Source organism: Dipteris shenzhenensis, chromosome 14 (genome assembly GCF_047967505.1).
Source record: "Dipteris shenzhenensis isolate YYH24624 ecotype China chromosome 14, Dip_SZ_1.0, whole genome shotgun sequence".
NCBI classification, from domain to species: Eukaryota; Viridiplantae; Streptophyta; class Polypodiopsida; order Gleicheniales; family Dipteridaceae; genus Dipteris; species Dipteris shenzhenensis.
Genome location: NC_141609.1, coordinates 8,322,469 through 8,336,562, shown reverse-complemented (window position 1 = coordinate 8,336,562; position 14,094 = coordinate 8,322,469). Strand labels below are relative to the sequence as shown.

General features: G+C 42.5%; 1 protein-coding gene across 1 annotated transcript; it reads right to left on the bottom strand.

The window, feature by feature from the left end:
- Positions 1-1,229: 1,229 nt before the first annotated feature.
- LOC147894151 (pentatricopeptide repeat-containing protein At3g09040, mitochondrial-like) lies at positions 1,230-3,653 on the bottom strand. The gene has a single exon (XM_087384658.1). It carries the CDS (start codon positions 3,651-3,653, stop codon positions 1,230-1,232), a length of 2,424 nt encoding a protein of 807 aa, XP_087240784.1.
- Between the last annotated feature and the right edge of the window lie 10,441 nt (positions 3,654-14,094).

Below are 14,094 nucleotides of genomic sequence, written 5' to 3'. Positions count from 1 at the left end.
GGACAACCAAGGACAACAATGGCTACGGCAGTTTCCTGGGGATGCTGAGACACGTTCCAAGCAAAGAAGTAAAATTGTTGCTATTTTGTCATACACAGGGCCACAAGAAGCAGGATTGCCCTCACTACAAGGCTCCACAAGGAAATGACCACAACAGTTGGCCCACTTATGCCTTCAGCTCCAGCAAAGACGACATCCGTTGTCATTAACGAGATTGATGATCAGCAGAAGGGTTAATAACATCATGCCTTCCCTACCATGTTCCAGCTCTTTGGCTAGGTCAAAAGGTCGTGATCTTAGCACTATCCAAGAGTTCCAAGGATGTCATCTCCACCGGTGCAGCCAAGCGAGCTCGGCTTACTCTTTTGCCAACAGATGCAGTATCCTTGAATAGAGCATTCATCAGCCAAAGTGTTCAAAGCAACATGGAAGCCAAAGCAACCGCCCTGAAGATTTTCCTGTGGGTGGACAGTCGGCCACTTAGGCTCGCACCGATTTAGATAATCTTGGGAGCTCATTGGCAGCACCATTTTGAGGTCCAATTAATTTATAAGAACAAAAGTCTCGATCTTATCATTCCAGCCATTTTGATTCAAAGTTCATTCCTTGGCTTCATGACATTTCTCCCTGACCTTTGATCATAGCCATCCAACTAATCAGGGAGTTATGTCGTATGTAAATTCTGCCACAGAATCTTTTGTCACCAATTCATAGTAGGAGGCCCTGTTACAGGAATCCTAGCATTTGTTTCTCACTACCATTCTGGTAGTTTGGCTAGAGGATCACCAGATTTGAACTCATACTGGGAGCTTCGCCACCCATAAGCACCGCTACTGGCTCAACAAAGCCATGGAGGAGGAATTAACGAGTGAGCTGGAGGAGTTTTTACAAGCTGGCCCAACAACTTCTCCGGTCCTTTTTGTGAAGAAAAAGGATAGGACAGCTGGGATGTGTGTGGATTACCGCGCATTGAACTATCTTATAGTTAAGAGTAACACTCTGCCCACAATTATCCCATGGTGTGCTGCGATAGCCAGCTTCTCTCTGTTCCGACACAGTGCATTTCCTTTTCATTGTTACATTATTCCAATGATCCACGATCCAGATCAGCCACGTATCCTTCCTCCAACTTACAATAAAAATCTCTCAGCACTGCACCAGTATATTTCTCCCACTACAAATGTATCCCCCGTACCACTAGCGTCACTGTGTGAGCTCTGACCTGGCTTCTACAACGCTTGAGCATTGTGTCTCATTGCCTGGATCCTATCCTGTTCCTTCTGCATGTGGGCATCAGCATATATGTTCGCCATTAAAACATATGCGACAGAAAGTTTCTCATCTAATCTCACCACGTTCTCAAAGGCACGCCTTCCTACTTCAACATTGTTCCACTTGTTACAAGCACCCAACACGCTACTCCAAACAGTAACATCAGGTTGGAAAGGCATTTTCTCCACCATCTGTACTGCCTCTTTCACCCGGCCTACACGACCAAGGAGATCAACCATGCAAGAATAGTGCTCAATAGTGGGATCAATACCATACTGCTTGCTCATAGCCTGAAAGTACTCCTGGCCCTTGACGGCAAGACCCACATGACTGCATACAGTGAGAATACCAAGAAAAGTGACCCAGTTTGGCTCTGTGCATTCCTGCCTCATTCTCTCAAACAAATGAAATACAAGTCCACTCTCCCCCTGGCGAGCATATCCTACAATCATTGCATTCCATGCTACCACATCCCTTGCGGGCAATGCAGCAAACAACTGTTGGGCATCAACCATGCTCCCACATTTGGCATACATGTCAATAAGACTGGTTGCCACAATTGCAATAGTTTCAAAACCAACCCTGCTAATTTGAAAATGCAGTTCTTTTCCAATACCCAGAGCTGCAGCATTCCCACATGCTTTCAAAATGGCAACAAAGGTAATGCTATTTGGTGACAGACCTTTCCCTTGCATTTGTGCATAAAGCCTGAAAGCCTCCCCACTATCTCCTTGTTCAGCATACCCCAGGATCATGGTATTCCATGTGACCACATCGGCATGAGGCAATTCATCAAAGACACTCCATGCATCATCCATGCTCCCACATTTCACATACATATTCACCAATGCATTTCCGATGAATATGTTTGACCCAAAGCAACTCTTTATGACTTGGAAGTGGATGGTTCTACCTTTTACCAGGCATCCTATTTCCGCTAATTTCCTGTCACCTTGGTTCCAGTCTGCCAGGCCACTGCAAGCCTTCAATGCACCAACAAATGTTCGAGCAGATGGTTGGACACCTTCCTCGTGCATCTGTGCATACAATTCCAAAGCCCGTAAACTGTCATTTTGCTCAGCATATGCCAAGATCATAGTATTCCACGTAACCACATCACGATGAGGCAATTGGTCAAAGATGCACTGAGCATCCTCCATATTCCCACATTTTGCGTACATATCTCCTAAAAGAGTTCCTACATACACATCTGACTCAAAGCCTCTCTTTAATACTTGGGAGTGCATGGTCCTACCTTTCACCAGGCACCCTATTTTCAACAATTTCCCGTCAACTTGCTTCCCCTCTTCTAGGGCTGCCAAGTTACTGCAAACCTTTAATGTGCTGACAAAGGTTCGAGCATCCAGAGCGACGCCTTCCTTCTGCATCTGTGTATACAATTCTAAAGCTAGTGCACTGTCTTCTTGCTCAGCATACCCTAGGATCATGGTATTCCATGTCACTGCATCACCATGAGGCAATGTATCAAAGACGCACCGTGCATCTTCCATCCTCCCACTTTTCACATACATGTTCATCAAGGCATTTCCAACAAATACATCTGACTCAGAGCCACCATTTACCACGTGCAGGTGGATAGCTCTACCTTCCTCCAGGCATCTCTCGTCACCTTGCTGCCCCTCTTCCAATGCTGCCAGGCCACTGCAAGCCTTCAATGCGCTAACAAAGGTTCGATCATTCGGTTGGACACCTTGCTGGTGCATGGCTGCATACAAATCCAAAGCACGCGCACTGCCTTCTATTGCAGAATACCCCAGGATCAGTGTATTCCACGTGACCACATGTGGATCAGGCAATTCATCAAAGGCGCACCATGCATCTTCCATGCTCCCACATTTTGCATACATATTCACCAAGTTGGTCCCCACGAATACATCTGACTCAAAGCCACTCTTTACTGCATCGAAGTGGATGGTTCTTCCTTTTGCCAGGCCCCTTAGCTTCACAAATTCCCAATCAGCTTGTTCTCTTTCTTCCATCGCTGCAAGGCTACTGCAAGCCTTCAAAGCCGCAACAAAGGTTCGCTCACTCGGTTGGACACCTTCCTGCTGCATCCGTGCATACAGCTCCAAAGCGGGAGCAAATTGTTCCTGCTTGGCATAAGCCATGATCATAATATTCCATGACACCACATTTCGCTTTTGCATGCTGTCAAACACATTGCGAGCATCCACAATGCTGCCACGCTTCACATGCGAGTTCATCAAATTATTTGCCTCACCTATTGGAAGATCATTGACACGCTTTTGCGTAGAGGTATGAATTTCCTTACGCTCGTTCAGGTTAGGCAACCTGTTGTGGACAGCATGTCCATGTTTGCAAGAGTGACTGGAGAGCACCGGTGTAAGCTGAGAGCCCATAATCAATTAAGGCCCATAACCCAACAAGAGAACTACTTGAAGGTGGCCATAGCATAAGACAACGCTGAATTTCAACAAGCCTATACGTATTGAACAAGGGGGCACGATCAGTTCCTGGCAGCACTGGCCCCTGTCTTAGGTTGGTTTATGATCCATAACAAGCAAATGGTGGCAAGCTTGGAAGGAACAACAAATTATTGCATTCGTCAAGGACTCTATTAATAATAGTCTTCCGATCCTAGAGCTCTGAACTCTATTAAGTCTTCTCTATTAAGTCTTCTCATGCTGTCAAGACGAATGAGCTCTGCTGGCTATGTGAAAATTCTATGCTGACAGAGTTTGCAAGAATGTGATATAGCAACGATAAGAAGGTGATCGTGAACCATACAACATCGGCTCTTGGCTATTCTTCAAATTGTTGCTTTCATCTACAACCTTTGATACTACCAACCTCCATAAGCTTGCACACTAAAACTCTCCCACACAAACTCGGTGCTTCCATGAAAGGACTTAACAAGGCAAAATTTCTTATTGATGACTAATCGCCAGATCTTCAGATGGCCACCAAATTTACTACAAAAGATACACACGTTCTTATGAATATCAAGTCACCCATTGCAATCGAGGAAAGTGAAGGCGATCGTCTCTTTACTTCTCGAGGAAAGTGAAGGCTCATCTTTCATTCACTTTTGTTTCGGCATTTTAACCTTGCTAAGATGAGTACAAAGCCTTGTTGCTCATTAGTTAGGGCTCACATGTGAAAGGACCTCATTTGCTTCACAATGATGTTGCATTTTTGAACTCCAACAGGTGGATAAAAGCTCCTAAAAGTATATATCAAGCAAACTAAACAACTTGGTTTAAAAGAAGTCTAGCTCCCTTTAGCTTTGAGTGACCGTGCTCGTATTTCAGCTTGATTGAGGGAAAGAACATAGGTTTTGAGCCTCATTTTCATCTCTTTGTGAAGATGATAATTCTATTGATAATGCAAATTTCATTTCTATCGATCAATGCAATCTATGCAAAGCACTATATTGTCATGGGAACTTGGCTCATTGAGACAAGCACTGAAAATTGGGAGGTATCCTCCAAACAAGGCTAAGAATGGTTAATTTAAATTGATATCATCATAGGATTTTTGTTGGAGAGTGAAAATGAAGAATTCTAATAATAATATATGCATCTATGAACATGTTCAACGGGCTCGAAAAGATAGTGCCTAAAAGCTGTGTAAGTTTTTAGGCACCTTGGTAAGTATATCAATGCTTTGCTCTCCTTACTAAGGCATCATTGCGAGTAGATTGCCCATAAAAGACTTGGACCCTATGGGTGCACTACTAGGAAAACCTACAAACGATGTGCATTCAAGGGGTAATATTTGAACCCCTACTTACATATAGGCCCTACATTACTTTCCCGTTATAAAATAATAAATCTTATGATTGTGAATTAAAAAGACCCTTCCGTATGTATATTTAAGTGAATTTATTTTAAGTTAAACCCATGTCATATGGTTACATATTTTTAGGTGCACCATGGGGAGTTGGCCTAAGTTGGAATGGTGAGAATGTCATAAAAGAAGGTTTTTTGTAGCTATAGTTAGGACAATAATATTAATACAAGGTTCCTTGTAGCTTTTTGAAGGAAAAACAACTATCATTATGTTTTCTACTACTATCAAAAAAAGGTTGCATGCAGCTATTGTTAAGAAAAATAATAATTTCATCGAATTAACCTTCTCTAATTTTGATCAACATTTTGAGGCTTAAGTTTCTATCTACCAAATTTTGAGACCACAATAACATGATAGGGATAGGGAATATTTTCCACATCTCTCATCTAGGGGTGTCGTTTCTCTCATAACTATTGTAATCATTGTTGAATAGTGAGCATAAACATCTTTGCAAAGCAAGACATTAGCCATTTCCCACTCTAAACAAATTGCAATCTACTCGATCCTAGCCATGATGAAATATGAAAAGGGGAGAGGAGAAGAGTGGAAATGAGGAGAGAGGGCACAACTAGAGAGCCCACAAGATCTCCATTCGTGTCTTCATGACACTTCTTCCCAATTATTATCAGACTAATAGGATGATCCAAATAGTGATACCATTCATATTCCTCATGGTGATCATGGTGATGTCCTTCCTAGGTCCAAGTCACAATTGGTCAATGTATTACACACTATCATACTAATGCAATCATAGGTATTGGAGAAGAGTGGAGATGAGAAGAGAGGACACAGCTAGAGAGCACAACACAAATGACTAATTGTACACTAGATTTTGTTAAAAATGTAGAATATATACAAACCCATTTAGGGTTAGGGTTAGGGTTAGGGCATCCAACCCTTCCCTTTATAGCACTCTATATGTGTTAGTGCTATGCACATGTAATCACATGATGTTGAGCGTGGTCTCTCAAAATCTTCCCTCAAGATCAACATCATGAAGTAGGCCTTCCCTCAAGATGGTGATTTTGGGGAATCGAAGAAGGACTAAACATTACATTCCATCACACCCCTTTAATGGGAATGTCCTTCCTCTATGTAAAACCAAGAGCTTGTCGGTGTTTCTCAAAAAGCTCTTTATGGAGTGGTTTAGTGAAGATGTCTGCAACATTCTCTTTGCTATCACAATGCTACAGTGTGATGTCACCAAGTAACACTCTTTCTCTGATGAAGTGCTCTCTGACATCAATGTGCTTTATCCTGGAGTGGTATACTGGATTCTTGGCCAATGCTTGAGCCGATTGATTATCACAGTATATTGTTGTTGGTTTGATTCATCAAAGCAATCTGTTTCTGACAATAGTCTTCTGAGCCATGTAGCCTCACATGCACCTGTAGTGAGTGCCCTATATTCTACTTCAGCCGAAGACAAAGAAACAATTGGCTATTTATTTGACAACCATGATATAGCACCTTGACCAAGGCAAAATGCATATCCCTGTGTGGATCTCCTGGTGTCATGATCTCTGGCATAGTCACTATCACAATATCCATGCAATCGTGGATGACTTCCTCTGTATTCTATCCCAAACTGTCTTGTACCTCTGATGTATCTCAAGACTCTTTTGGTTGCATTCCAATGAGACTGTTTTAGATTTTCCATAAATTGTGAAAGTGAACTTACTGCATAACAAATATCTGGCCATGTGATAGTTAGATATATAAGAGATCCGATGAGCTACCTATAGTTCCTGTCATTGACTGTAGGCTTTTCTGAATCTTTAGTAAGTTTCAAACTCTATTCCATGGGAGTGGCTCCAATCTTGTAATCTGCCATATGAAACTTCTTCAGGAGACTGTCAACATACTTGAGTTGACTTATAATGGTACTGTCTGAATTTCTCTAGAACTCAATTCCAAGACAATAGTGCATAAGTCCAAGATCTTTCATGTCAAACTCTGCAGATAAGTCTTGTTTTAGCTTTTTGATGAATCTATCCTTACTTCCTGTCACAATCAGATCATCTACGTACACAAGTGCAATAGTGATGTCTTCCCCTTGAACTTTGTAGTAGAGAGTATGATCTGCATTGGATTTCATGTATCCTAGATCAACAAAATAATTGTTGATTCTATTGTACCAACTTCTGGGTGCCTGCTTTATGCTGTAGAGACTCTTCTTAATATGGCTAACCTTATTCTCCTTTCCTTGTTCAACATAACCTGCTGGTTGTTGCATGTAGACTTCCTCATCTAGATAGCCATTGAGAAATGCATTCTTGACATCAAACTGGTACACATTCCATCTACTGAGTGTCGCTAGTGATATCAAGAACCGTATAGAATCCATCTTTGCTACTGGAGCATAAGTCTCATCAGAATCTTGACAATATTGCTGTGCAAATCCTTTTGCAACTAGTCTGGCTTTCTGTCTTTGAATACTTCCATCTTTGTACTTCACTTTGTATACCCATTTGTTTGCTATGGCCCTCTTTCCTAGTGGAAGGTCGCATAATTCCCAAGTATTATTCTTGTACAAAGCTTCCATTTCTTCATTCATAGCAGTTTGCCATTCTGGCTTGTCTACTGCATCTTTGAAGAACACTGGCTCTTCTGTAGCCATGATGGTAGTCATAAGAGCATAGTTGGTGGTTTCAACCTGAATTGCTTTGCCTTTCTGAGCATATGTCAATCTAGCTGGTGGTTTGCTTTCCCTAGTAGACGTTGAGCTAATGTGGCTCTACTTGGGGTGTTTCTGGCAATTCTTGCTCTTCTTCATCAACCTTTTCTGTAGATGATTGTGAAATCGGAGCATCTATCTTCTATGTGTTTGAGGTTTTCCATTCTGATTCCTCATCAAAGATTACATCTCTAGAGATAATGACCTTGCGGTTGATGGGATCATACAACTTGTATGCTTTGCTTTCTTCACTGTAGCCAACCATGATGCATTTGCATGACTTTGCATCCAATTTCCTGCGATGATCATCATGTATGTGAGCTTACACTATGCAACCAAATATCAAAGATGCCCAATGCATTTCTTGTGTCCAGTGAATGTTTCATAAGGTGTCATACCCTAAATCGGTTTGATAGGAAGCTGATTAAGCAAGTAGTTTGTAGTGGCTATTGTTTCTACCAAATACTGATTCGGAAGATGCTTCTCACTAAGCATTTCTCTAGCACTGTCTGCTAAAGTACCACTCTTCCTTTCAGCTCTTGCATTCTACTAAGGAGTATCTGTACAAGTGAATTGTCTTCGAATGCCGTGACTTCTGCAAAAGTTCATGAATGGTGAAGACATGTATTCACCTCCTCTATCTAATCTCATGTCTTTGATCTTTTTGCCTGTGTGGTTTTCTACCGTTGGCTTTGAATTCTTGAAATCTGGAAAACACATCAGATTTCTCTTTTAGAAAGTGGATCCAACAATATTTACTGTAGTCATCCATGAAAGTCAAGTAGTAAAGTGAACCATTGATGTTGCGGGTTTGGGCATAACCCCATACATCTATATGTAGCAAATCAAGAATACCTCGTGCCGAAGCAACATGCTTCGCAAACTTTTCCAAGAAACTATAGCTTAGGAATCCCGATCGCCATATTCTGATTCTTCAGATCGAGCAAGCTCTTGAAATTGATATGACCATATCTCTTGTGCCATTTTGTAGATAGTGGCATATGTTGAGGTTGAGCTAACATGGCATGCAAATCTGGTACTATAGCTAGCATTCTGTATAAGCGTCCTTCCTTGACTCCTTTTCCTACTAGCTAAACTTTTCGATTTGTCTCTAATAGTGCATTCATCTCCATCGAAGATGACTCGGTAGTTGTGTTCCATCATTTGACCTACTGACAAGAGGCTCTTGCTAAGCGTTGGAACATAGAGTATATCTTTCACCAATGCTTTCGTACTAGTGAAATTGTTGATAGGGATAATGCATGTCCCTTGAACTGGATTTGGTGTATTATGTGCTGTGTAGGTGACATTCTTTTGACCTTCTAATGGTTTCATATTTGTGAACCATTTCTGATGATTTTTCATATGAGATGATGCACCGCTGTCGATGTACCAAGGATCTTGATCTACTTGGTCGACTTGATTGCTGAAATCCTCTTTTGAATTGCAATCAGTTTCTAGATACATTGTATCAATCTTCTGCATTTCCTCGTTTGCAAGAAACATATTCCCATGTTCATTTGCATAATGACTATGACTAGAATGTCCACCACGATGATTTCCTCTTCCGCAGAAATTCCCTCGATTGCTACTGGATTGACCACCTTGGTCGTACTGCTTCTTGTGGCAATCTCTTTCATAGTGTCCAAACTTATGACAGTAGTTGCACTGGAGTTTGACACGTTGGTGGATGCATTCCCTCATCCTTGGAATATTCCTCGATTGGAATGATTTCCTCTTTGTTGATTCTGATGTTGCTAAGGATGATGTTGATGTTGATTCTGACTTTGATGATGATTTTGTTGCTGATGATGACCACTTCGTTGGAATGATCTACCTAAGGCGCAGCTACCTCGCATGCACAACTACCTAATCCTCATGGCTGGCAACCCCTCTAAGCCACTCGAAGGTCCTCGAATGCAGCTAAACAGCCAAAAGCCTATCTACAACTACAACGAGCATAGCGCCCAAGCCTACCAAAACCAACGAACTCTTCAAACAGTGCCTTCAGAACCTTCTGCACACAAGGCGACTTGATGCAACACTAGCGCTTCTCCAACAAGCCTCCCCACAACTACTCCAACGAGCTTCCACCATAGTTGCAACATGCATGCAAGCTTCCGAACCTCCCTACATGGCTTCTGCTTGGACAACGGGCCACCCAAAGATTTTCAGCACCCTTGGCTATTGCTCAGTTCATCGTTCTACCTCTCAAGTCACCAACGTGCAACCGCAATGCCTATCAATAGCCACACTCAATGCCAGATGTCCAAACTATGGCTCCATTGACAAAGAGCTCCTACAAGCCCACGGCCACGCTCAGGGTGTTGAGAGTTGTGGTGCCATGAGCACATGTAGAGCAAAGGTATGAGTAAAGGGAAAGCTACCACATGGCATGGAGGAGATATCCCACATGTGAGCAAGCAAATGGATGTAAGTACCCTCACCTATAAAAGGGAGGTTCATTTGAAGTAATATCAATCAAGCACTTTGCACTATCTCAAGATTCTCTTTATGAGTCCAAGCTAATCTATCTTGGAACCTAATTGACTTGAGATACATGTCGTGAGCACTCTCTTCATCATGTTTCTAGATAGGTTCCATCCACCTTAGAGTGCTCCATAGATCCTGAGGCACACATGTTTTGTCATGGTATCAGAGCTTAGGTCTAGTTCTCCTAAATTAGTTTTAGATTGAGGTTGAGTGTTCTCTTTTAGTGTTCATTCTTTCATTCTCCCGTTGAAAGAATTCTATCCATGAGAGTTGAAGATTTCTGTTCAATTCTTTTGTGAGAGTTTCATTGTGAAAAAGAGAGAGCTCTTGTGAGTCCACTCTTTGCATTGAGAGAGAGAGATAGAGAGGTGTTCCAAGAGAATTTGAGAGTGTTTCTTGAGTATTCTTTGCTGAGAGAGAGTCTACTCCGTGAGAAATAGAGTGAGAGACATAGGTCTCTACTATTCCAATAGCCGACTCTCCAATGCGCAACAAGCAACAACTCTGCAACGAAGTCTCGGCTCACAAGCAAGCTCCATCAACAGCATAGCAACGACTTCCTACGACAAAAGGTGGACCTAAGGCTTGTACAACACCTAAGCTCCAAATGAGCCTATCTACAGCAAGGCAATGCAAACGATGCACCGCGACTCAACAAACAGCAGCTCAAGGGCGACGCTACAGCCCATGACTAGCCTCCTTTGACCATCCATACGCTAGCTCCAGCCTCCCGCTCAGCTGAGCATCACCGGCCCCAAGTCCCTCTACCTAGTCTCTTGGTTGTAGCTACGCATAGCGGCTCATCGACCTCGCTATCAACAAGCTCCCTTCTATGACCTTCTCCAGCATGCTTCCGACTCACCAGGTTGCCCACTCAAGAGCAGTGACTTCCTCACCAATGAGCTGGCTCCTCTTTTCCAAGCGGCTCGTAGGAAGCAAGATTGGAAACTATGCCAATAGCCGCCCGTCAACGAACAACGCGACCACGACCAAGATCTTCACCATTCTCTACCACATCGTCATTGTGCAAGAAGCTCCATTTCCTTCTGATTCTAAGGTTCCTACAATTTTGACACGTGGCAAGATAAAAATTTACTCGGGTTAAGTTAGTCAACCCTGGGTTTGGGAGTAGTTACCTGTTTACCACATGGTAGGATAAGATTTAGCCATGGTTAAGTTTTCTTAGACTTGAGTTAACTCAGTCTGGTTAGAAGATTGCCACATGGCATAGTGCCACCCAAGCACAATCCCTTTGTAAGCACAGTTTGAATTCTACATGTGAATCCCTGTGCCACATCATCAAGACCCTCTCTTCTTCACAGAATCTTCGACAAGCCATAACTTGCAATCCAGGAGGAATTTGCACATGTACCAAAAAGGAAAAGTGATCGCCTTTTTGAGCTCTACGCACCTGTCAACTCAGATTTTTTGTATGCAATTAGACACTGCCAAATTTGAAAGTATCATCAAACTGGTAAGACCTTTGCAATGGCAATCCGCACCCCAACTGTTGAGAAGTTCACCGGAGATGGATTTCACACATGGTCTACACAAATGAGATATCTTCTAATGCACCAAAAGCTTTGGAAGATTGTAAAAGAAGACATACCCACTGCACAAAATGATGCTTGGAAGGAAAAAGATGAAGTAGCACTATCACTCATTGGATTGCACTTGGGTCCAAACATAATTCATCATATAGACTCTAAAGATCATGCCAAGGATGCATGGGATGAGTTGAACACAGTGTTTGGTGCAAAAGCCAAAAACCAAGAAATCCATCTTAAGATTGAATTCTATGGTATGCACATGGGCTTCAATGAATCCATGGCACAATTTGTCAACAAAATGAAAAGCATTATGACTCAACTAGAGGGCATAAATGCAAAAGTAGGAGAGAAAGATGCACTTGCAATTCTCCTTAAAAGCAGGCCTGCAGAGTATAGTGCATTGACAACCACTTTGAAGAATTTGCCAGATCCAAAGTTTGAAGAATGTGTATCCTCTCTTCTCGAAAAAGAAAGAGAGTTGAAGGCATCGACAGCGACATCGGCATCAACACGCAACAGCTATAATGAAGAACAAGCACTATTTAGTAAAACATCAATGAAGTGCTACCATTGCAGAAGGATGGGTCACTATCAAAGTGACTATAGATTGAAGAACAAACCAAAGTGTCACCATTGCAAGAAGCTGGGACACAAGGAAGAAGATTGCAGATTGAAGAACCAACAAGTCAACTACATGGAGTCATCATCAAGCCATGAGCAGAATGACAATAACAACATGTATTGAAAAGCAAAAACTTTGCCAACCTTGCCTATATTTTGTAAATCAAACCTGACCACTTGAGAGTAGCTATGAAAGCACCCAGGGGAGGTATTGACATGTAAAAAAAAACCACATTTGACCACCTTAAGTAGCAATGCATGCACTAAGGGGAGGTGATGGAATGTAACTCACATCTGACCACCTTGCAGTAGCCAAAGGATCATGGCACCAAGTGGAGGTGTTGAGAGTTGTGGTGCCATGAGCACATGTAGAGCAAAGGTATGAGTAAAGGGAAAGCTGCCACATGGCATGGAGGAGATATCCCACATGTGAGCAAGCAAATGGATGTAAGTACCCTCACCTATAAAAGGGAGGTTCATTTGAAGTAATATCAATCAAGCACTTTGCACTATCTCAAGATTCTCTTTATGAGTCCAAGCTAATCTATCTTGGAGCCCAATTGACTTGAGATACATGTCGTGAGCACTCTCTTCATCATGTTTCTAGATAGGTTCCATCCACCTTAGAGCACTCCATAGATCCTGAGGCACACATGTTTTGTCACACGGCTCGAGCAACCTCTCTAGGGCATAGAGACTAATATTAACTGCAACCTCTAGCTCAACAAGCACCCAACCCCATTCAACGACACACAAAGAATGACGACCATCCATGGCCTCCTCTCTGACTCTCCAGCAATGATTGCAATGGCCGACTCTTGGAACCTGACATTCGATGCCTTAAACAACAGAATCTATGAGATTCCCATAGAATCTTCATAGATTATGATCTCCACAAAGACAACACGTGGCAGATAGGATCTCTAACTAGGGTCAAGTGTGGGTAAAGTGGTTGGTGAAATCAATGGCCATGGCAACCTTACCCCCACAAGCCACATCACCAGCACTAGCCCTCGTGCCACATCATCTGAAGTGCCACATCATTTGCACATGCTAAGTCACCTTATCTGACACATCATCACCGATAGCCATGTCATCATCCACATCAACTATGCCACATCATCACTTTGACTAAGCCAGCATGGCACATCAGCTTTGACCATGTCATCTGCCACATCATCAGTGGCTTGCTAGGCACTGCTACCCCTTCACAGGTACTCTGCACACACTACATGTGCACCTGCCTACCACCTCACTTAGTGCTCCACAAGCACATCCCTTGGCACACGCAGTCACTGCATGTGCACCGAGTTACCACATCATCATTGAGCACATTTGCACTCCTTTTGCCCCTCCACCTAGATCAAGTTGTATCTCTTGATTTATGAAGAATTTGAAGGCGCTCTAAAAAGGAAAATCACTTAATTTTTTGTGCTCTACACGGTCGTCCCATCACATGCACATTTTGACGGAAGTATCACTCACTTTTGAGCCTCGCTGACAAATCCACTTCCTACATGCACATCAATCTCTACATTGACACATCTGACCCAGCACATAAAAAGAACAAAAGAAAATAAATTATTTATTGTTCTTTCATCGATTGATGGTTGGTATAGATCTAGATCAGAGTAGACCAGATCACCA

What these genes read in the sequence shown, in the direction of transcription:
- LOC147894151 (XM_087384658.1), bottom strand. Translation starts at nt 3,653, where the DNA reads ATGGGCTCTCAGCTTACACCGGTGCTCTCCAGTCACTCTTGCAAACAT.